Here is a 25,771-nt window from a genome sequence, read left to right as displayed (position 1 = left end):
CACAAAGACAGTTGTGCACATAGTAATCCTTACAGCAGTACTTCTGAGAAGGATAATGTATTGAGTAATGATTTAGTTAAAGCTACTCATGGGACATTGGAAAATAAAACACCTACAGAAAATTTTATAGACTGTCATTTTGGAGATGGCTCTTTAGAAACTGAACAATCTTTTGGACTATACGGAAATAAATACACACTTAGAGCCAAACGCAAGGTGAATTATGAAACTGAAGATAGCGAGTCAAGTTTTGTAACACACAACCCAAAAGTGAGCCTACCTCATCCCATGGAAATTGGTGAAAATTTAAATGGAACTCTAAAATCCCGAAAACGAAGAAAAATGTCTAAAAAGCTGCCCCCTGTCATTATAAAGTATATTATTATTAATAGATTTAGAGGGAGAAAAAATATGCTTGTGAAGCTGGGTAAAATAGACTCTAAAGAAAAACAAGTCATATTAACTGAGGAAAAAATGGAACTATATAGGAAGCTTGCACCTTTGAAGGATTTTTGGCCAAAAGTTCCTGACTCCCCTGCAACCAAATATCCCATTTACCCACTAACACCAAAGAAAAGTCACAGAAGGAAATCAAAACATAAGTCTGCTAAGAAAAAAACTGGTAAGCAACAAAGAACAAACAGTGAAAACATTAAAAGAACTTTGTCTTTCAGAAAAAAACGGACACATGCTATTCTTTCTCCTCCCTCACCATCTTACATTGCTGAAACCGAAGACTGTGACTTGAATTATAGTGATGTAATGTCGAAGCTAGGTTTTCTTTCTGAGAGAAGCACAAGTCCTATCAATTCTTCTCCCCCTCGCTGCTGGTCTCCCACAGACCCTAGAGCTGAAGAAATTATGGCTGCTGCAGAAAAAGAGTCTATGCTTTTTAAGGGTCCTAATGCATTTAACACTAAGACTGTTAATCCTCGTATAGGAAAAACTAGTCGAGCAAGAGCACAGGTTAAGAAGTCAAAAGCAAGACTTGCTAATCCCTCTGTAGTTACTAAAAAAAGAAACAAACGAAACCAGACAAATAAACTAGTAGATGATGGGAAAAAGAAACCAAGAGCAAAGCAGAAACGAGCAAATGAGAAAGGTACATCGGGAAAGCACACGGCACCTCCAGAGGAGAAGGGAAAACCACAGCCTGAGGCTGAAGCCAAGCTGGCACTCAGCCCCCAGAGCGGGTCTGAGCTCTCGAGTAGCTCTGGCGGCGCTCAAGCACTTTTTAAGCAGAAAGAGATGCTGCAAACAGGCCCTGCTATGGATCATCCACTGTCTACTTGCCAACCCACTGGACTTAATACACAGCAGAAACTGTCTAACTGCTTTTCCTCTTTCTTAGAAAGCAAGAAGTCTGTGGATTTGCAAACATTCCCCAGCTCATCAGTTGTTTATAGTTCTATAGGACCTGGAATCTCAAAAATGAATATTCAGAGGTCTCTTAATCAAAGTGCTATGTTTACTCGAAAGGAATCAACCTTGATTCAGAAAAGCATATTTGACCTTTCCAACCATTTGTCTCAGGTAGCACAAAGTACACAGATATCTTCAGGTGTAGTGTCTCCAAAGACCGAGGAGAGTGCAAATGTACAAAAAGACTGTGTGTCATCTGTTGGAAAGTTAAATGAGTACCACAGTCCCCTGGAATCAAAGCCAGGACAGGTCTGTGCCCCTAATTTTTTGTACTGCAAAGACAGTCAGCAGCAGACTGTGTGCATGTCAGAACAGTCAAAACACAGTGACACTTGTTCTCCTGGCAATGCAGCTTCTGAGGAAAGCCAGACACCTAATTGTTTTGTAACTTCTTTGAGAAGTCCCATCAAACAAATAGCGTGGGAGCAGAAACAGAGGGGCTTTATTTTAGATATGTCTAATTTTAAGCCTGAAAAGGTAAAACAAAGGTCACTGTCAGAAGCAGTTTCACAAACCAAAGCACCGCCTCCGTGTAAAACTCAAAATGCGTCACCTTCACCTTCAGCGTTTGGTGAGGGACAGTCTGGGCTAGCTGTTCTAAAGGAATTGTTACAAAAACGACAACAGAAAGCACAAAGTGCAAATGTCCCACAAGACTCACCATCTGGTAATCAGCCAGAGAAGAACATTTCTGTTTCTGTTGAGCCTAAGAAAGCAAATAAACGGACACGACCGGTGACATCTCCAAGAAAACCCCGGACTCCCAGAAGAACAAAACTTAAGGAGCAAACCCCCAGGGGTCTAAATCTACAGACCTCCGGCCAGCTGGATAATTCCCTATCAGATGATAGTCCCATCCTTTTTTCAGATCCAGGCTTTGAAAGTTGTTATTCACTTGAAGATAGCTTGTCTCCTGAACATAATTATAATTTTGATATTAACACAATTGGTCAGACTGGATTTTGTAGCTTTTACTCTGGTAGTCAGTTCATTCCAGCTGATCAGAATTTGCCTCAGAAGTTTCTAAGCGACGCTGTTCAGGATCTTTTCCCAGGACAAGCTATAGAAAAGAATGAGCTTTTAAGTCATGACAAACAGAGTTGTAGTGAGGAGAAGCATCATGTCTCTGATTCAAACCCGTGGATTAGATCCAGTACTTTAAACCCTGAACTTTTTGAGAAATCATCTATAGATAACAATGAAAATCATCGGCACAGCCAGTGGAAAAATAGCTTTCATCCTCTGACATCTCGTTCTAATTCAATAATGGAGTCTTTCTGTGTCCAGCAAGCAGAGAGCTGTCTAAATGAAAAATCCAGACTGAATAGGAGTTCAGTGAGCAAAGAAGTATTTCTCAGTCTCCCGCAGGCAAGCAGTTCAGACTGGATTCAAGGTCATAACAGAAAAGAAATGGAACAGTCTCTTGAATCAGTTAATACCTCTTTTACTACCATACTTTCCTCCCCTGATGGGGAACTTGTGGATGCAGCTTCTGAAGATTTAGAATTGTATGTTTCAAGAAACAATGAGGTATTGACACCAACTCCTGATAGTTCACCACGGTCTACCAGTTCTCCCTTACAATCTAAAAATGGCAGTTTTACTCCTCGAACTGCTCACATTCTGAAACCACTTATGTCCCCACCAAGTAGGGAGGAAATTGTGGCAACTTTGTTGGATCATGATCTTTCAGAAACTATTTATCAGGAACCATTTTGCAGTAATCCTTCTGATGTGCCAGAAAAGCCCAGGTAACCAGAATTCATTTGTTTTCTCTTGGGTCACTTTGAATGATTTTTATTTATATAACATTTCATAACTGATTGCTAGTTTTCTATCTGTGATACTGCATTTTTAAGAACAATGAAGAAAATTATTTGTAATTACAGACTGATTGAGAACATTCACAAACTAACTAGAAAACTACACCTAGAGAAATTCAGTTGATTCGTAGGCTTTAATTTACTAGTTCTTAACTCTGTGTCACCATTAAGGCTCACTTTGACATGATGCAAAATTTAAGAGAATGTCAAAATACCTCAAAGTAGGGTATTCAAAGAAGGAGGGAGGCAGAAGGGAGGGACAGGATAAGAGAGTTTGTGTGTGTGTGTGTGTGTGTGTGTGTGTGAGAGAGAGAGAGAGAGAGAGAGAGAGAGAGAGAGAGAGAGAGAGAGAGAGTAAGAGAGAGTGAAGTTCATGCTTGGAACTGAACCTAGGATCTCACATCATAGGCACGCACTCTACCACTAGGGTTTGCCCTATAAATGGAAGTTTTAATTATTAAGCTTTTTTTATATACCTTTTTTTGGTGTGTGTGTGTGTGTGTGTGTGTGTGTGTGTGTGTGTGTGTGTATGTCGATGTGTGCATATCACAAGTACTGGAGGTCTTGTGGGACTCAATTCCTGCCTTTCCCCATATGGGTCCCAGGGATCAACTTGGGGCATCAGACTTGGTGGCAGGTGCCTTTACCTGGAGAGCCATCTCACCAGACCAACGTTAAGCTTTTGGACTTTTAAAAAAAATTCGTTTGTTTAAAGTTTTGTTTTGTTTTAATAAATGTGTTCATCTGCTTTCTGTCTCTGTGGGAAATATTGGATACAACTGAGTTTATAGGGAGAAGAGATTCACTTGGACTCACAATCTCCGAGGTTCCAATTCATGTTCAGCTTATGACTGGGTCTATGACAAGGTGGCATGTTTGGCAGAGCAAAACTTCTCACTTAATGGTTAGGACAAAAAGAAAGACCAGTACCCATGATCTAAAGACCTCGCAGTAAGTCCCCCAAGCTAGGGACCAAGCCTCTAATGCATGGACCTTTGGGGACCACTAAAGACCCAAAAGATAGCATTGAGTACACTTAAATTTTTTTATGATAGTAAATGAACATTAGTTTTTGGGTGTTTCTGTTTTAAACCAGTTTTCAGTTGATTTCAACATCTGTAGTCTTGTTGATAGTGCCATTGGTTTTTTATAGTTACTAAGGTGTGATTAAGGTGTAATTTCTCCTTATCATTTCTTTCATTTACGATTTTCAGGGAAGTAGGATACATGCACTAAAGAGTCAAGTGGGAATCATTGTACTGTTTCATTTAGCAGTGATTGAATAGTTCTGTACTACCTCCACCACCAAGGTAGCACATAACTGATGATAGCTAACAGAGCACACGACCTAATCCAAGAGTTTGGGGCTGTGGAGATAAATCAGTTGGTAAGGTGCTTGAGGGCTTAAGTCCAGTAACCCAGACTCATGGTGGTTGGTTTGTTTAAAAAAACGAAAACAAAACAGGACTGGTGGCATGTACTTGTAATCCCTAATCTCTATAGAGGTGGTCCAGGTAGAGCCTAGGGCTTGCTGACCAGCCAGCCTATCCTTCATAGTGAATTTCAGGTCAGTGAAAGAGAGGCTAGCACCTGAGCAACAAACAACATCCAAAAGTTTGTCCTCTGACAACCATGTTCACAGGTCCACCCAACCACACAAACTAGGCCAGTCTATCTTTGAATTACTGATTCTCCATGCATACATATGAGCTCAAACATTAGTGAAATGTAGGCCATTCATTTTGTGTTCTGCCAATTCCAAAGTTATGTTTATGTTGAACTCAAGAACATGAGAGAACAGAATGATGGCTATTTCCCTCAGCTGTGTAGATGGGGCTTTTGTTTGATACTGAACATTGAACCTAAGGCCTTGTGGTATACACCACCAAGTGTATGGTTTGTTTTTTTAATATTGAGAGAATTTTAAAAATACAAAGACTTGTCCGAAATGACTGGCTTTGCTAAACTTCTATAGGTACAAGAACATATAGAAAGAGACTATAGAGAAATAAATGATAAATTACTCCTTTTTTTGGTTGTTGTTTGTTTTTTTGTTTTTGTTTTTTTCTGATATAGGGTTTGTCAGTGTAGCTTTGGTGCCTGTCCTGGAACTCGCTCTGTAGACCCAGGCTGGCCTCAAACTCACAGAGATCTGCCTGCATCTGCCTCCTGAGTGCTGGGATCAATGGTGTTGCCACCAACTACCCGGCCCTACTCCATTGTTTTTTATCTCTGTCTGGTGACAGTGGACCATTACTTCAAATTAACCCTGAGTGGCTGGCGAGGGGCGGGGACCAGTTGATAAAGTGCCTGCTGCATAAGCCCGAAGACCTGAGTTTGCATTCCTAGTACTCCCATGAAATCTGGACATGATGGGACTTGTCCATAACCCCAGCACTGGGGAGGTACAGACACGCAGAGCCCTGGAGCTAGCTCATGGACCATCCAGCCAATCAAAGTGGTGAGCTTAAAGTTTAGTTTGAGTTGCTGTCTCAGAAACTAAGGCTGAGAGCAACTTAGGAAGGCACCCTCTGGCCACCACACGTGTTAGCTCACCCCTATAAAACATAGAGATCAGTAGTGGTAAGGGATTGATGAGTTTGTGTTACCTCCATTGAAAGTTTCATGGGACACTAAAATCAAAAATACCTTCTTTCTTTTATATTGGTGACACCTGTCAAAGAAATTAATTTTGTAATTATATAGTAGTGATTGTGTAATTATATACTGGTGTTATTATATACTGGCATATTGAAGCTGAAGAGTATTTTGTCTGCAATTGGGATGAGTGGAAAAAATCATATTTGAGACACCAAAAGGGATCTAAGTCTGTTAGGTAGGAACTCATTTGGGTAATTGGAACTCATTGGGTAATTGAGTCAAAAACATTTGCATTCATAGGGAGATTGGCGGACGGCTCCTCATGGTGGAAACTCGACTTCCCAATGACCTGGTTGAATTTGAAGGAGACTTTTCCTTGGAAGGACTTCGCCTGTGGAAAACAGCATTCTCAGCAATGACTCAGAGTCCCAGACCAGGATCTCCGCTTCGTAATGGCCAAGCAGTTGTCAATAAAGGGTCAAGTAATAGCCATAAGGTGGTAGAAGATAAAAAAATTGTAATTATGCCTTGCAAATATGCCCCAAGCCGACAGCTGGTTCAAGCATGGCTTCAAGCCAAAGAAGAGTATGAACGTTCAAAGAAACTCCCTAAGTCTGAGTTAACTGGAGGGATCAAATCTGCTGAAAACGTCCGTCCTTTAGTCAATCCAGGTGACGCAGCTGCAATGTCTCCACAGATGGATGCATGCCCACATACACTTTCCACTACAGCACCTAGCAAGGAAGAAGTTACTAAGGCTCATGTTGCCTTGCAAGCACCAGCTACAGGATGTAGTCAGATTGTAAGTGCCAGTCAGACACTTCGACCAGTTGCCTCTGCAGCTGTTCCTGAGGAAGATGAAGGTGATGATGATAATTGTTATGTTGGTTACAACTCCCCTGAGTCTCCAGGTATTCCACCTTGGCAACAGGCAGCATCTCCAGATTTCAAAGCATTAAATGGAGATGATAGACACTCATCACCTGTGGAAGAGCTCTGTTCCCTAGCTGTTGAGAACTTCTTAAAGCCAATAAAAGATAGTGTCCAAAAAAGCCCCTGTAGCGAGCTTCGGGAGCCTCAAGTGATCTCTCCAATTCATGCTAGAGCAAGAACTGGGAAATGTGATCCACTTTGCCTTCATAGTACACCAGTTATGCAGAGAAAATTCCTGGAAAAGCTTCCTGAAGTAACTGGGCTTAGCCCTTTATCAGTAGGTAAGTGTGGAAATAGTGGAAAGACTACATATGCTTCTTCAAAGGTAGATGTGAAACATTAGACTATACAGTAAGAATCACACTCTTGTAAATGAACTTGTAGCTCAGGAAATGGAAGATTATTTTTGACTCATCATGCGTCATTTGGAAATGTTTTCATCTTTCCACTGTAAACTCTGCTTCCATTGTATCTATCAACCTTCTGGGTGAAAAAGGAACCTCTGAGAAGCCTTACCTGCTTCTGAACTGGATTTTTCCCATTCGCTTTTTTATACCTGCCCAAATCACCACCTTTTTGTTTTTTGATTTTCCCAGTTCTAGGTCTCAAACCCAGGGCCTGTACATACACTCCACTGCAGAGGTATGTCCCTGGCCTCTTTCCCCCTTTAATATAGAAACAACCACAGCTTCGCCTTGACCTTATATCTCAGGTCAAATTTCTCTTCCTCTTTCAAAGTCAGCTTTCTTTTAAAATATTTCTCTTAACAGCTCTGCTTATTTACTTTGTATTCATTTCTCAGCCAACTCTAATCTGAATTCTGTCATTCCACTGTTTTTTAAAAAAAGTTTCTTGATAACTTTCTTATAACTAAAACCAACATTTTAGTTTTCTAATAGTGCCTTCTAAGCAGTCATTGGCCTGTTGACCACAACTTAATTTCTGTAGTTTCTCTTGTCTTTATTTTTATTTCTTTCTACTTGATTTTCTTTTGAATATATCTTACTATTCTTAGTTGTCGTATAAATGTTGCAGTCTATTAAATCTTAAGCTTTCCTTGGATTTTCTTCTAAATGATCAAATTCTTGTCCACAGGGTTAATGCTGGTAATTCACAAATTTGTATTTCCAGTTGGGAATTCTATTTTAGGCTGTAGAACACTATCCTACTGACTATATGGCATTCTGATTCAATGTTCAAAGGACCACAAGATTGATACCTTTTAACCTTTAAATCATGATCTCAATGCCTGCATTCACTACAACCTTACCAACACACTCAAATTCATGTGCCCCATGAGTCATTTACAGACCCATCTAATCTTTCCATTCCCTCTCTCTCTCTCCCTCCTCCCTCCCCCTCCTCCCTCTCCCCCTCCTCTGTGAATAGTGCCATTGTCTCATCAGTCACCGAAGTGTCATGTCACCATGTTTCTTTACTTTTACCTCCTAAATAACCCAAATTTTTCTATTTCATTTTATCTCTGCCGCCACAGCCTTATGCTGGCTCATTGTCTTCTGTTGCCTGAGCCTGTACTGGCCTTCGTACATTCTTACTGCATAGCAATCAGGAGAAATCATTTATGTATTCCTACTATACATATTTCAGTTTAAAAACACCAAGTCTTAACTAACTATAAATTCCCAATTAGTTCCTCCCTCATTCAGAATTTGGCTTTTAGCAGTTTCAGTTACACACAGACTAACTGTAATACAAGGTGGCGCACGCCTTAATCCCAGCACTTGGGAGGCAGAGACAGGCAGATCTCTGTGAGTTCAAGAAAAGCCTGGACTACCAAGTAAGCTCCAGGAAAGGCGCAAAGCTACACAGAGAAACCCTATCACAAAAAACAAAAAACAAAAACAAAAACATACTAATTAGAAAACTCTGTAAATAAATGATTCATAAGTTTTAAATTATGTGCTGATTTTTTTTTTTTTGAAATTTTACACTTTTCCCTCCTGGGATATGAACAATCTCTTTGTCCAATGTATCATTTTATACATGTTAATCTCTTATTAATGATTTAGTAGATGCCTTAGTAATCCAGTCAACTATTACGGAATTAGAATGCTTATGTTCAAATAGTCTTTATTTCATGACCCCAAAGCACAGAAGTAATGATGTTGATGATTTATAGATGCCCAAGAGAAACAGGAAAATGCTTTCTTTATTAAAGGGTAAAAAAAATAAGAATGTTTGAGAAAGAGATGACATTCACATAAATTATTGGAGTATATTATTGTAATTCTATTTTATTACTGGGTATCGTTAATCTTACTGTGCTTAGTTTATATTTGTATTTAAATATGTACTTAGTTTATAAATTAAATGCTATTAGTACAGGGGATGGATAGATAGGTATAGCAAAAACTATAATGTAAATTGGATTCAGTACTATCCACAGATATCCACTAAAAGGTCTTAGAATATAGTCTATACAGATAAGGGACACTATTGTAATTTCACCTTCATCTGTGTCTAGTAAATTTATGACTCTTTCTAGAACACAGAAGAAACTTGATGTCTCTGCTTCCTCATCATACATATTTGATGAGTGAATTATCCCCAAGGGTAATGACTAAGATATAAAACACAAGTGTGCTTATTTAAAAATGCAAAATTTTGAAGTATTTTATGGAGAGTGAAGATTATGATTTTTATTTTTAAATTTTGAAGTCTGGAGTATAGAACGATTTTCACAAGTGATATTTAAGTGTTTGAAATGAAATTTCTTCTACAGAAGCAAAGACGCAGAAGTTGTGTAATAAGAAGGGAGGTGAAGCTGAAAGTCTGCGGAGAGTCCTGCTTACAACACAAATGAAGGTAACTGTGCTAAACATGTGGAGGTCAGTGCGAGGCCGAGTCTAGATGACGCAGGGCCCTGGCGCAACTCAAGTTTCCGTTATTTTTACATCATTATTTATATAGCTTTGAGACAACAAGAAATTACATTTTTTTCTTTGTGTTTTTTAATTGTTGGGATCTACAAGATTCTTATGTGTAAATACAAATATTACAGAGAAAGTGACTATGATAGCCAAAATGTGGATTATGAGGATACACATACATTAACTGATAACTGGCAGTATCAGAACAGTCCAATCACAGCAGAACTCAAGTAAGTGATTTTTGATCCCGCCAGAAAAAATATCCTTTTCATTGGTTTGTTTTTTTTCAAATATGACTTAATTTTTTAATTTCTTTAACTACATTACAAAGGAAGCAACTTATCTACTATTGAAGTTGAGAAATTATAAATGTCCTTATTCAAATCCTAGAGATACGATAGTACTTAATTGAGAAGTATAAAGTTATGGGAAAGAAATGCATTAGACATTAATGGAAATAAATGATAAAAAACACTTCCATATTAGCTACTTCTCATGAACATCATTACATATAAGATGTATTTTATTATTTATGTGTTGAGGCTATACTACAAACTTTAATGTATAAAGCTTTTGAATTATAAGCTATTGATATTAAAAACAAGTAACTGAATTGTAAACATATTAGGGAAAATGGTTAATGAATTTAAATAACAGAAAAGGTACTTTAAAAAAGATAGAGCTGGATATAGTGGCTTACATATACAATCCCAGCACTGGGGAGTCTGAGACAGAGAGATCACTGTACTAGGCTGATCTGGGCTCTCTAGAGACCGAGACAAAGGAAGTATGTATTCTAAATGCTTGAAAACTTTTTCCAATACATGTAGCAATGAGGTAAGGTACACGTGCAGACTTTCACACTATTTACAAACTTTAGCCATGTACTTGCAAAGTATGTTAATTGCTTAATCTTTCTTTCAAGAAAAGTCAAGATAAATTTCCATGGATTATTAAGTGTCAGTTCTACCCAACTACTGCTTTCAGCATTTGGGGCTTGTAAAAAATCAAATACCAACACGTGGTTTGTTTATAGATTGTATCATATTTTTACAGTTGCTAAAGTAAAATGAATGTTAACAAAACTTTTTTCTTAAAGAAATGGCTGTTCATGTTTTTTTCTGGCTGTGTCTTTTCTTAATAGAATCAGTTTGCAGTAAATACTCCAAAGAAAGAAACTTCTCAGATTGACGGACCATCTTTAAACAATACCTACGGTTTCAAAGTCAGCATACAAAACTTACAAGAGGCAAAAGCTTTACACGAGGTAAAACTGCAACTTTAGTTGTGTGCACTGTGCTTAACGTTCAGGATTTGTCCATAGAATGATCATGGGAATTTTCTTTAACTTGAAAGGGATATGTCCAGTTTTCTTCATTAATCTTCATTTTGTTATTCTATTGTATTTGTGTAAAATAGAAAAAAAGTTTAAATATTTACCAGTCGCTGAGACTGATTTACTGTTTCACAACCTTCGCAAAATTAGTAACTAAAATTTAGTTTATGGAAGTTAAATTAGAAAAGCCAGGTGGTGGTGGCGCACACCTTTAAATCCTGGCACTTGCGAGGCAGAGCCAGCCAGTTTTCTGTGAGTTCAAGGCCAGCCTGGTCTACAGAGCAAGTTCCAGAACAGCCAGGGGTACACCATAGAGAAATCCTGTCTCAAAAATAACAAAAATAATGTAAATTTGTCACAGTATGGACTGGAAACTCAAAGCACACGTTTAACTGGTAGTAAGAGTGAAATCAGTGTGTGTGTGTGTGTGTGTGTGTGTGTGTGTGTGTGTGTGTGTGTTTATATATTTTTATTTTATGAGTGATTGTCCTACAACATGTTATCTCAGTGTACTGTGTGTATGTCTGGTGCCCAAGGAGGCCAGTAGACCGAGCAAGATCCCTCTGTGCTATGCAGCAAAAGCCCAAATCCCAAACTAAGAGATAAATTTATTAATACATACAAATGCGTGCCCACAATTAAAAATTAATTGAAATGTTTTTTAAAGCTGTAATTATTGGGTTGGCAAGATAGTTTACCTAGTAAAAGCACTTGCCACTAAACCTGACAACCTGAGTTCAATCCCTGGAACTCACATGGTGGGAGGAGAGAACCAGCTCCCATAAGTTGTTCTCTGATCTCCACACACACACTAGGGCATATGTGTGCACACATACAGAAATAAGTATTTTTCATTTAGTAAATAAAAAATAAGAAAAATATTAAAGCAAAATCGATAGGACTTAGCAAAATGACTTTTAAAAAATTTGTGTACTTTTACATATGTATGCTGGTGTGTGTGTGTGTGTGTGTGTGTGTGTGTGTGTGTGTGTGTGTGTGTGACTGTCTGTCTCTGTCTGTGTGTTAGTGTGTGCAGATGCTCACAGAGGCCAGAAAAGAATATCATAAACACCATTAAGCTTAAGTTACTGGTGTTTGCAGGATGATTGAGATGTTATGTGGATACTGGGATCTGAACTCTGGTCCTCATCACTGTGCAGCAAGCTCTCTTAACCACTGAGCCATCTTTCTAGCCCCCAGAAAAACTGGTTACCTTTGGTTATTCTCTTTTCGTTTGAAAAACATAATTATATGAGTATGACATCTTGAAGTTAAAATCAGTCCATGATGTCGAGCTGATTGTTGACAGGCCTTTCTCCTCTCAGATCAGATTTTCAGTGCCTGAGCAGTGGTCCGAACAGGAAATGAACTCTCCAGAATGCTTGCTCTAGGGACTTTGTCCATTGCATTGCCGTCATCTTCCTTCTGCTGTCAGTACTCAAGACAGAGTACAAGGACTCCTGTTCCACTTCCTCACCTCCCTCCCCGTCACCCATCCAGCTCACTCTTTACTCTGTTTGCTTTAAACTACACCCTCGGGAACCCTTAAGAGCAGCAGTGCTTTTTAAATCTCAAGACAGAAAGACGCCGGGCGGTGGCGGCGCACGCCTTTAATCCCAGCACTCGGGAGGCAGAGGCAGGCGGATCTCTGTGAGTTCAAGGCCAGCCGGGTCTCCAAAGTGAGTTCCAGGAAAGGCGCAAAGCTACACAGAGAAACCCTGTCTCGAAAAACCAAAAAAAAAAAAAAAAAAAAAAAAAAAAGACAGAAAGACAAAATATAAGTGTGAAATTTTCAGAAACGAAGTTAGTCTTCAGGGGTTTTTTGACCTAAAATTGTCCCCACAAGTCTTCTCTGTACCCGTTATACATGTCCATCCTTCCTAATTAAATTAGTTGTTTTGTCTCCTTGGCTTTAGGAGAGAAGTTTTCCACGTAAAATTTCTGTGCTTACTAAGTTATTGTGTGCTGACTATTAACAATAAAATCCTGAAGGGAACACATTCCCAGTTGAAATTCCTGGGGCGTGGGGATGCTTGGAAGATGGCTCAGTCACTAAATGCTTGCTGGTTCAGATCCCCAGAACCCACGTATAAAGCTAGGTATGGCAGTATGTGTGGTATATTGTCCCCAGACTGGGGAGTAAGGGAAGGAGAATCCCTGGGGCTCTGTGGCCAGCCAGTCTAGTAAATGAGTGAGCTCGAAGTTAGCAGGAAAGGCTGTCTCAAAAAAGAAGATGGAATGCAACAGAGAAAGACACCCATCATCTACTTCCAGCATGTGCGCATGTGCACAGGCCCAGTTACCACACAGACACACACAAACAAGGTTCCTAGAGTGTAAGTGTAGAGTTCAGTAGGAGGGTTCTTGCCTACCGTGTATGAGACCCTGGGTCTGAGCCCAGTAAAATTATTTATTTATTTAAGTAAAGTCTTTCCTGTAGTTCACAACTTTACTGTTTGTGGGGTTTTTTCCTACAAATCTTCAGTTTGTAGTTCTGATGAATGTAGTAGACTTTGGGCTACTTTGTTATTTTTTGTGCCTTTCTCATACATACATAATTAATACTTTGTGTATTTTAAAAGAATGTAATAGTAAATATATTAACAAACACATATATTACATGTATATGTTTAATTTTAATCAGGACAAAAAGACAAGGTAAAATACACCTCCTTCCTACACCAGGCTAGCAGTTTTCCTCTACAAAAGCCCTATGTATTTATACGTTTTCATGCCTCTGTAGAAATTTTCTGTGCACATGCTTGCATTTTTACATATATAGAGGCATATTACATTCAGTGGTTCCATTTATCAATATACTGATGTTTCCATGTTTAGACATATAGATCTGGCTCTTTGTTTTGAAAAATATTAAAAGTTACTGACTGTTCTCTCATTACATGACCTTTATGGCACTGAGTTACTAATCTCCCATCTAAACATTGAAATTCTTTCCTAGTCTTTTACTTTTACCATCTCAAGTGAACTTCCTTCTACTTATATTTTGATTAAATAAACGAGTTTATAGCATAATTTCTCAGGAGTGGAGTTGAAATTTTGAAATTTGAAATTTTGATAGATATTCCTGAATTGCCCTCCAAAAAGGTTGTTTTTTTTTTTTTTTTTGTTTTAGTTTTGTTTTGTTTTGTTGTTGTTGTTATTGCCAAAAATAGAATTTGCTAGATTCTATTCCTGTGACTAATGGAAGTCATCTTCATTGGCTCACATGGATTATATCTATGAAGCCATTGCTAATTTATGTGATCTGAATAATTATGAGGAAACTATGAATAGTCTTATTTTCCAATGCCAGCTGTATGTATATGGTAGCATATAGCATGTAATTCATGAATCCAGGCCGAATTTTGTTTCCTATACTATGTTGATTTATTTTAATTTATTTTTACTTTTACTTATTTTTTTGAGGCAAAATATTGCTGTTTCCCAGGCTACATTTGAACTTGTAAGCTGAAGCCATCTTCCTATTACAGCCTCTTGAGTAGTTAGGATTACAGATGCGCTCTACTGGACCTATCCCTGGTTTGATTTTAAAAAGAAACTAAGAATTACAATTGAGAGATTTTTATTAACAGAATATAGTAAGTGTGAAAACAATTTATTGTGTGTTACATGTCCGTGAGAGTATGGACATTGGTCAAATGAAAAAGCCTATTATGTGATTGTTTCCATAACAGCTCTTTTAATTTTTTTTCTTAAGGTAAAATTAAAACTTAAATTGGCTCATGTACAAAAATGTCTAAATTTAAATAAACCTTAGAGAGTAGCAGGTTAGTAAATATGAACTTTAAACTAAAAGACAATTCCTGCTTTCAGTTTAAACTAGAGGTAAAACAGTTGACCATGAAAAGTAACAGACTGGTTTGAATGTGAATAAGCAGAGGTGAATAAGCAGCTGAACTAATCATTTTTTTCTCAAATAGAAATTAAGAAGCATTGCATGTATTTTAAACAAATACTTTTTATGTATTACCATTGAGAAGTAACAGTCCAAGCATTTTCTGATATAAGAACATGAGTTAATCTAATTTTGGAAGGAAAAGTCTTGAGTTTTCATGAATTTATGAACTATTAAATTGCGACTTTGTCTTTTGTTTGTTTGTTTATGTTTTGGTTTTTTGAAGACAGGATCTCTTTGTGTAGCCTTGGCCATCCCAGAACTCACTCTGTAAACCAGGCTGACCTCGAACTCAGAGATACATCTGCCTCTGCCCTCTGAGTGCTGGGATTAAAGATATGTGCCACCACTGCCTAGCTGTGACTTTGCCTTTTATGTCTATATTTATATTTTTACTTACTTGTCTCCTCAAAATCTTAGTGAAAAGGACTTCTTTGAACATGCATACCAAGAACACTTTAAACAATTTTTAATTTCCTTTTGTAGATACAAAATCTTACCTTAATCAGTGTGGAGTTACATGCTCGAACTAGAAGGGACTTACAACCAGATCCTGAGTTTGACCCAATCTGTGCTCTGTTCTACTGCATTTCTTCTGACACTCCACTCCCAGACACAGAAAAAACAGAACTCACAGGTGTGATAGTAATTGATAAAGACAAGACAGTCACCCATCAAGGTATTGTTCATTTTTAGTAATGATGTGCTTGCCCAGGGAATTTGTGTGTGTGTGTTGGGGCATGGGGTTGACAGGTCTCACATAGTCCAGGTTGACCTTGTACTGACTGTGTGGCTGAGGCTGGCTTTGAGCTTTGATCCTCCGGCCTCTGCTTCCTCGGTGCTAGGTTCACAGGCATGTGCCAGCCATTATGCATGGCTTAGAATGACTCTTTATAAACTTTCTTCTTGAAGAGCCACTGCAGGCAGGAAGACTCCTCTCTAATGTTGGCTGAGGTTGGGGTACGAAGCTTTACATAACTTTTTCCTAGAGTCATGGTTCTCGCTTTGATCATGACAGCCACAAGTAGAGTGGAGGTGGACTAGAGAGAGCACTGATCTGTGTGTGAGGCCTCCAGCTTCTGCCCTCAGCACCACAGGGGGAAAATCAGAAGTAACAAAAATCTTAAGAAAAATTTACAACAAATCCAAATAATCATGTATCGTTAGCTTGGGTAGATAATCTTCATTATCTTCAGATATTTTGCTGCTGATACAGACTCTGTCTAAACAGACAATGTTTAGACATTGTTAACTATTTTAAGTTAATAGTTTGTAAGATATATTTTCTAACTGTTCATGTATCATCCTAAATAAATGTATGTTTGGTTCAGAGGTTCTTCATATACCCACTATACCACATAAGCATTTTAGGAAATACAAGTATTTCTCTGAAGTTTTAAAGGTAACCCTTACAAATGATTTAAGTTCACTGAGGAAGATTTAGTATAGAAGAAAGCCTTTAAGAATCTGATGCTGGGCGGTGGTGGCGCACGCCTTTAATCCCAGCACTCAGGAGACAGAGCCAAGTGGATCTTTGTGAGTTCCAGAAAAGGCGCAAAGCTACACAGAGAAACCCTGTCTCGAAAAACGGAAAAAAAAAAAAAAGAATCTGATGTTTAATTGTGGCTAACACCAGCTAACAAGACAATCATTGAATTTTCATGATAGCCAGTGTTGGTAGTTTGAAATTAACCATGGTGGGATGACCTTACATAGTGGAAATATGCAGGCAAAGACGCGTTCAAGATGGTTTGTTTTTGTTTTTTTCTTGAAGAGATGTTACCCATTTTTTAGCATACTAGTGATTAAAATATTCTCTGCTAAGCAAAGCTTTTACCATTATGAAAAATAAGCATAGAGACAAAGTAATTTTCTTTGCAAGTTAATATGTGCCTGGTGGGAATTTTATAAGTGAAGAGTTTAGGAGAATAACTGAAAATGTGGAACTTGAATTTAAGTTATATGTTACATTAGAAAAACCATTTAAGAAAATCTTCAAGTAGTTGGACTATTACTCGCAGGGTTAAGTTTTCATATTCTTTTACTTAAAACTGAAGACTACTATTACTTCTATTTAATAGTACATGATATAATATTGTCTATAACATTTTATTCCTTAGATATCAGATATCAGACCCCATTACTCATCAGATCTGGAATTACAGGATTAGAAGTTACCTATGCTGCTGATGAGAAGGCACTCTTCCAAGAAATTACAGATATAATAAAGAGGTATTATCTTGAATTTTCTCATTTTTTTTCTGGTCTTTCTTGTTGAGTCATTTCCTGCAGATGTAGATTACATAAGATATAAAAGAGGAGGAGAATCATTTCCAGGACCCCTGGAAGTATATAATTATCCTTAGAGAGATTTTTGCATTCAGCTTCCTGTCACCAGTCCTGTGCCCATCAAATAAGGATAGGAGAAGAAATGTTCTGTTTTTACAGTTAAGGGAATAGAGAAATATATTTGCTTCTAGCTTCTCAGTTGGGTTTTTTAAAATGATTTTGCTGTGGTTCTGAAGTAATGGGGATTCGGACAAAAGTTCAGTTGTGTTATTCACATAAGTAAGTTTCCACTTTGGGAACTAGCCACCATTTCAATAGTATTTTGAATTGGTTTGTTTTATTCTTTTTTATTTTAATAATTGATCTTTGTTAAAAGTGAAACTTTGTGAGAGTTTATAAAGTTATCTTAAAATCATTTTAATTAAAAAATACAATAAAAAGATTATTTCATTCTTTCATCCCATTTGTAAGTAATTGCTCAACAGACTTTGGTGTCATCTAATACTGTGTTATTGTCTCATGCACTTAACTTATTTCCACAATCTTAATTTTCTACATCTGAAAAGTTACTAACATATATAAGAAATTTGCTAATGTATATAAAACTAACAGCTTAGTATCTGGCACACAGTCAGTACTTCTCTGCTGTGTGAGAAGGAATTCTATATGCTAAATATAAAAAAAAAATCAATGAAAACAAACCAGACATGTTGGCTTACTTTATAATCTCGGCATTCAGGAGGCTGAAGCAGGAAGATTGGAAGTTTGTAGCTAGCCTGGGCTACACTTGTCTCAAAAATAGTAAGGGAGCTGGGAGGTGGTGGCACACGCCTTTAATCCCAGCACTCAGGAGACAGAGGCAGGGAGATCTCCAGGTGAGTTCAAGGCCAGCCTTGTCTACAGAGCGGGTTCCAGGATAGGCTCCAAAAGCTACACAGAGAAACCCTGTCTCGAAACCCCCCTCCCCAAAAAAGAGGGGGCTGAAAATACATATCAGTGGTTGAGTACTTGCCTAGAATGTATTCAGCAAGTAATGATAGTAGTAAGTTACATATACAAGTAAATAATACAAATGAAACACATAAATATAAAAAATAAGCTTACCAGAGTGGTTTTGAGGTTTTTTTATGGAGCCACTGTAGGTTTTACTCTCAAAACTATAATCAATTCCTCTCTTCCCTACAGTTTTTCCTTTGACATTAAATAAGTTTATTTTCTCTTGTACTGTAACCAGAAATATTTTCATGATACTCACCACATGGAGTAACTCCTGAATTTAATGCAGGTTGTCAGTTGAGCTCTACTAGAACAGTTCTGTAACGACAGGAGTGCCCTTCTCTTAGCTCCTCGAGCTCACTTTCCCTGCATGAACTTCACTGGGTATTTAACCTCCTACTGAACGGAATTGCCCTCCTTTCAGAAGACAGATCTGTCGTCCTTAGGCGTTACTTTGTGTGAGAACCAAGCAACACTACAATCACAAGGGAAGCATTTTAATTGTTTTCTTTCTCAGTCGTAACACTGTTTAAAAGCTGGATAGCTTAGGAAGCATAAAAATGACAAGTCGGTGAGCTGGAAGATCTGTTTCCTAATACCATACCCACACACGTCTCACACTTCCCCCTACCCTACCCACACTGAAGCCGCTCATGCCCTCTCTCCTCTATTCCAGCAGTAATTGCTTGTCTCCCACCCCAAATTTCATCCGCTTCTTTCCCAAGAAATGGGGGACAAATACACCTTAGTCAAATTAAGCTCATTTTAGAAAATAAATTAGCTCTGTAGTCACCTATTCTAAGTCATTCCATCAGAATCTTTCTACAGAGACCACTGACATCCCTTCCCATTATAGAATGGCTGTTAAGGACTGTAGATTTAGATTTTTGTCCCCTACACCATGAAAAAATACTTCTAGGCAGAGGTCCAGATGTTGTCATGTATGCTCTTTGATCTTTCCCCCGTTTTTTAGGTACGACCCTGATATTCTGCTAGGATATGAGATTCAGATGCATTCCTGGGGCTACCTCTTACAGAGGGCTGCTGCCCTGAGTGTCGACTTATGTCAGATGATCTCTCGAGTGCCAGGTATGTAGAGCTGCAAATGTTTTGTTACAACTACAGAGAAATTATAAAGTAAATAATGAGAAAATGTTAAAGGAAATACTGTTATTCCCGCTCCATTCTTATACCAAAGTGTGGTAACTTCTAGCTATAACTCCATACAGAAGGGCTAAAGCGGACCGAAGAACACCTGCCAGATCCCCACTGTTACATATGCTGCTGGATATGCTGGGGATTCCCCACTTTCAGTCATGTGTTCCCGTGTAATCTTTACAACAAATTATACTGTCTATTCCATCTTTATTATACTTCCTCCACTCAGTATCCTAGAATTGTTTTCCCATGGTAGGAGATAGTCTTCATTCTTGTTGTGAAGCGACTTAATATTTCCTTGACTTCAGGAACCATAATTTTATTGTTTTTTTCTGGTTTTACTTTTTTGCTCACTAAATTGGTAGAAAAGGAGAGGAAGGACCAAAAGAGCAGTAACAGTTAAAGATTAATAGTTAAGTAATTGGCTTTTGATTTTTATTTGAGTGTGTCTAAAAAATAGTATGAATTTTGAGGACAATTCCCAAAGGTTTTGGTGCTGAGTTTAGAGAGAGGCAATAATGATTTTTTATATCAAAATTAATTGCAATTTGCAAATCTTTTGTTGTTATTTATTTTTGTTTTTGTTTTTTGGAAGCAGGGTTTCTCTGTGTAGCCTTGGTTGTCCTGGAACTTGATCTAAAAAGCCCAGGCTGGCCTTGAACTCACAGAGATCCGCCTGCCTTTTTCTCCAGATTGCCACGCCCAGCTGTAAATCATTTCTTTGTTTATTCTACAACTATAGATTTTTTTATTTCATGTTTCATTTTTTTTTAGTTTTTCTTTTTAATATTCTTTTTTTTTAATTTCAATTAAAATCTAATCACATCATTCCCCTCTTCCCTTTCCTCACTCTAATCCCTCCTTCGTCCCCTCTCTCCAACACCTCCACACCCCCCTCCCTCTCAGACCGGTGGCCTCTTTCTCTTTGATTATTATTTTATATTTATAATACATATATAACACATCAATACTTAAATACAACCTGCTGCGTTAATTGGTGTTACTTTGTATGTATGTTTCAAGGCTGACCCCTTGGTGTTGGATAACTAATTAGGGTGCTCATCCCTGGGAGAGATTAATTCTCTCTCCCAGCAGTCATTAGTTGCCTGTATAACTACATTTGTTTGTTTGTTTGTTTTGGCTCCCACAGCTTATGGGACAGTTTTCTGAGTGTTCAGGAAAGGCAGGCCTCAGGTACATTTGTTAATTACATTTAATTGGTTGTGAGAGGTAAGAACCCAAAGAATGATGAAGTTAGTGTCCGCATTGGGGTGTAGCTCAGCAGTAGAGTGTCTGCTGAGAGTTTTGAGTTTGACCCCAGCACCCCAGGAGAGGAGGGAGGAAAGGAATGGAAAGCTCACATCCTTTCAGAATCACCACTAAAGCTTTTTATTAAGCAACAGAGTACAGCAGAAAGGGTATGTGGTTCATGAGGTAACATAGTCGTGGTGTGTAATGCACAGATTCTGGAGAGAAGACTCCCCGAGTTCACATTCTGGCTAGGTGCCTATCAACCTATATAATGTCAAGTGAATTACTTAATAGTCCCATGCCTCAGTTGACGCCTCTGTAAAGTGGAGGCTCTAATAGGACTTTCAGGGTGAGATTGTAATGGTGAGTGCCTGAAAACAGAGTGAACACCGTGAAAGTGTTGTTGCTATCGTAGTGAACGGGAATTTTTCAACATTATCTTTTTAGCATAAAGAAGGAAGTGAGAGTTGTGTGGGTAAGTGTACATGGCCTTCAGGGTGGAGTGACTATTGCTTAGAATACTGCTTGTTCTTTACCATGTGACCTGGGACAAGATGTGATGCTTCTAGGTAGAATTTTTATAGTACGAGTGAGCTTAGAGTGGGTGCGCTGAAGTGATGGGAGCGATGTTGGTGAAGTTCCTAGAGCGTGATAGATGTGTAAGATACAATACATGGTTTAAATACTCTAGAACCTCTGCTCAACAACATTCACTAAAATGGTTATTTTTATTCTCAGTAAAATCATCACCCATGAAACTGGACTCAGTTCTCTTTGCTCTAAGGAACTCTCATAGTTCAGGAGATTTGTCCTGAGTTTCTCCAACCTTGAGAGAATTAGGAATATTAAAAACAGTCCCTTGGGGCTGGGAAGATGGCTCAGTCGGTGTGTTCTGCACCAGCATGAGGACCCTGGCTGCATCCCCAGCATCCAGTAATAAAAGCTTGCTGTGGTTGTGGGTACCTGTTATCCCTGCCCTGGGAGGTGAGGATCACAGGATTTACCGACAAGCTAGCCTCTCCATAAGCGGATCAGTACTGGGTTCAGTGGTGGGAATGTCTCAATAAATAAGGTGGAGAGCAATTGAGGAAGACACCCACTTGTCAACTTCTGGTCCCTGTGCACATGTGCAGACACACACACCCCTATACAAGCTATCTTATTTCTCTCCAAAAATTAGCTAGTTCACTAATGAACTTTTTGTTTTGTTTTGTTTTTTGTTTAAGATAAGGTCTTACAATAACTTAGGTTGACCTAATCTTCTGTGTACAGAGATCACACACCTAGCAGCAATGGACATTTTTCATGCTAAAGGAAAAAAACAGAAAGAAACAAAAATGCTGTAGCATTATGTGTTAGTAAAAAGTAGCAGCAGAAATTGCTAAATTAAAAGAAGGCTGTTGTTTAAATATACACAGCCCTGGCCATCTTGATTGGCACTTAGTAGAGGATGTTACAGGAGCTGGAGGTCATGGTGGCTGAGGAACCTCTGGGGGAGGAGGGCATAAAATGGCAAATTTCAAGGAGTATGGTTTCTAGTTTAGGTTTTCTGAATTACCAGTGTTGTTTGGCTTTGCTAGATGAAAGAAAAGTTGTTGTAAACAAATGGAATAAAGGTGCTCCATTTATTGAATAGTGGCTGCAGCCTTTCAGTTCAGATTAAAATTCGAGAATTATATAGACACCAATACCCATGGACACTTGAAAGTCTTTATGATTTATACAAAATCTGACTTGGCTATGGCTGGAATCCACCCATTGTCCTCTACTTCAATCACGCCTGATTCACCCTCATTTCCTGTAGGTTCTGTGCTTCTTGTGCTGCTTCAGGATACTACCCCACACTGAGATGCAGCAGCCATGTCCTCTCGTTCCTTCTGGCCATCCTAAAGTGCAGCTAAAACCCTACCCTTCCATGATGTCCTTGAATTTCTCATCAAGCCCATGAGCTTAGTTCAAAGCAGTATTCACCAGTTTCAAGAGAAGTTTTGTTGTTGTTGTTGTTGTTTTTATTTTGCTTTGACACCTTAGCTAGTTAGAGAGATGCCTATCAAGGGATTTTTTTTTTTTTTTTGGTCAGCTGGCTGGAGAAATCATAAAGTCCAAGTCTGGCTATGACACAAGCTGTCCTCATGAAGATAACTATCCTTAGCGTCTACTTATAAAAGTAAATGGGAAGCTCCTTTGACTGGCTCTGTGCCACCACCTAGAAATGGGTTTGACAGACGCTCCCCGGGTGCTCTTGACATTACATCTTTACTTAGGTTGTCTTCCAGGATCCCAAATCAGATTTCTACTTCTTAGACATCAGAAGTTGGAAAGAATTACTTCGTGTCTTTGTATCTTGTTTGACAGCTCACATCAGCCATGTTATTATAGAGATTAAAAATGAAAGGTAATAGAAACTCTGATCATTCTAGAACTAAAGAATTACTTGCTGCACATAGCGAAATTGATAACACTACTTTTCAAGTATTCTCAAATGTTCCCTTTAGAAAAACTGAGGCTGACACACTACCTACAGTGACTCATACACGTCTGTAATGATTTGGTATTGCCCTTTATCTTCAAGTGAACGGAAAGAAGCCACTTGGAGTTGTCCTCTTTGTGACAAATCGGCTGCCTGTGGAAGTGATATTATGGCCTTTTCACAGAAATTCTCAGTGAGTGTTCTGATGAAGAGGAGACCACATTCCAAGAAAACAGTTCTTGGTGTCCCATGAAACTAAAGAAAGACGCTGTGAAACCCAGCCCTCTACAAAGGCAGAAAGTTCAAGTGTCTTTGGTAGGCATGCTGGGAGTGTACCAGTGAAGAACAGGAAGAACGTAGATGTTATTCAGCTCAGAGTGGAGGGTCATGATGAAAAGGAAGATCCTCTTGCCAGAGGGAAGTGCATCTCTCTGTCAGAGACACAAAGTCATTCCACAAGAGGGGTTCTCCTGTGTTAGCCATTGCCTGTAAGGTGCCCAGTGCTTGATACTGCTGCCATTCCGCCTTCATTAACAGGCTACTTAGTCCATCCTACCACAGGCCAGTGGCATCAGATTTGCCAGAAGAACAAAGAAGAAATTAATAATGAAGTGCAGCTCGGAATGTCTGGTACTGTGCAACGATGCACATGAAAAACAAGCACATAGTTTGTATTAATGGAGTAGAAAGCAGCCTTATCATTTCTGGAAAAAAGTGACTGCCTTATTATTGCCAGTGTCCCCTTGTCAATGTGAACGGTGCACAAAGGTTGTATTAGTAAAGTTTCAAAATGCTAAACCTTCGTGCTTGGTGTAGTATTCGTGCTTGTGAAGTTTACGGCTTGGTAAGGAAGGAAAGTATGCTTGTCAGTAAGAGGATAAAAAACAAATGACCAGTCCATTTGACTTAATGAAGCATTTAAAATTCAAAAATTACAGCTTCATCAGTGTTAATTAAAAACAAGGTTTATACCATTGGAATTTTTAACAGTACCTATTTTTTAGTTAAAAATAATAGAATATTTTCAACTATGAAATACTTGAGGGTGCACGGGAAAAAAACCAAAAAACTCCTATCAGTATGTTGTTAAAATTGACACATGGTAAAATAAGGAAATAACATTTGCTAAACAAAATTTTAATTACTATTGATGAAACTATTTTATATGCAAAATAATGTACTTAAAAAGTAAGAATAAAATATTGAAGGAACTTTACTTTTTTATTAGTAGGAATTACATTCAAAGTACTTTTCATTGAGAAATATTCAGATTCAAACCTTTTTGGATTTTGTATAGACAAAAAATAAATATAAATATGCATAGTTGTCTCTTAATATCATGGGATTCCACATCTTTGGAGTCAGCTAACTATGGATCAAAAATGCATGTGCACTAAGCTTTGTACTCAGTATTTGTACCTACATTGTACTCAGTATTGTAAACAATATGGTGATGTTCATGAATATAGCTATGCATAGGTCTTATACAAATACTAAGCCATTTTATTTAGGGAGTGTTTCACATATTTTGCTACCTACAGGATATCCGGGAACCATCCTCTGTGGACACCAAGGGATAAGTGTATATACTATATAGAAAGAAGAAGGGAATGCACGTATCTTCAATAATAGACTGAATCAAATTTTACCTTTAGTCTTCTTATTTTTGTTGTTTTTACTTTTTGGCATAATTTCCCTAAAAGCTTGTTTTCTGCGAGTCTTGACACAGTTTGCATTCTTTTTTATAGACGACAAAACTGAAAACCGATTTGCAGCGGAAAGAGATGACTATGGATCAGATACTATGAGTGAGATAAACATTGTTGGCAGAATTACACTAAACCTTTGGAGAATCATGAGAAATGAGGTAAAGTATTTAATCTAAAAGGTTTGAAAATAAAGGTAGACCAATATAACAGTTTATTCATGGAGTATTAGTATAAATTCTCTATGTTTTGTGATTTATAATTGTTGTATGTAAGTAAAGTTGCAAAATATAAAATGACAAAATAAAAAAAATTATTCCTTCATTGTTTTTCTATTTATGTCTAACTTAACAACTAGAAAAATCAGTATCATCATACACACCTGTCATGAATCCATAGCTAGCCTGGGCTGTAGAATGAGACCCTTAAAAATAATAGTCTATAATTGTAATAAAATATCATGGCATTTGTGTTTAATATTGTTTAATATCATTTTAAGAAAATCTAGTCTTAGATTTTCTTAGGAAGACTTAGGAAGGAAACTCTCATAATAAATACATTTAAGTACTGAGCCAAACTGGAGAGAAACTGTTTGGCAGTAGTTAATAGTAGCATCCCATTGGATAGGCTTTTGGGTTAAATAATTTCAGCAAACTCTCCCATTAATTTACACTGCTTTATAGAAATAGTTATTTCACACACAATAAAAGTAAGCTTGTAGAGTTTACTAGATATTTACGTCTTGGAAGTTGTTTTTTCTATGTAAAATATAAAGATTTCTACTATAAGTTGGTTGTTTTAGATTTTGGACTTGGAGTAATAAGAGCTAAAACAATTAGATGAAAATTCATTCTCCAATGGCATCTCTGTGTGAAGCTACTTTTTTATTATATACTTTCTATTTTCCCTTTGTATTCAGTGATCGTGTAGCTGTCCTGGATTTTTATTAAACCCTGACTTACCAAGTATGCTGGAGCCC

General features: G+C 37.9%; 1 protein-coding gene and 1 pseudogene across 1 annotated transcript in view; both read left to right on the top strand.

Annotated features, from left to right (window-relative positions):
* The window catches only part of Rev3l (REV3 like, DNA directed polymerase zeta catalytic subunit), a 151,910-nt gene that overhangs the window by 90,905 nt on the left and 35,234 nt on the right, over nt 1-25,771 (top strand). Inside the window, 8 exon segments of the mRNA XM_028874844.2 lie at nt 2-3,173; nt 6,147-7,060; nt 9,523-9,605; nt 10,815-10,937; nt 15,409-15,601; nt 17,043-17,154; nt 19,181-19,296; nt 24,835-24,953. Coding sequence (XP_028730677.1) covers nt 2-3,173; nt 6,147-7,060; nt 9,523-9,605; nt 10,815-10,937; nt 15,409-15,601; nt 17,043-17,154; nt 19,181-19,296; nt 24,835-24,953 — 4,832 coding nt within the window.
* On the top strand, nt 21,243-24,827 carry LOC114696836 (annotated as a pseudogene).

Source organism: Peromyscus leucopus, chromosome 8a, assembly GCF_004664715.2.
Source record: "Peromyscus leucopus breed LL Stock chromosome 8a, UCI_PerLeu_2.1, whole genome shotgun sequence".
Lineage (NCBI taxonomy): Eukaryota > Metazoa > Chordata > Mammalia > Rodentia > Cricetidae > Peromyscus > Peromyscus leucopus.
Note: the sequence above shows the minus strand (reverse complement) of the source record. Positions and strands in the feature narration are given on the sequence as shown.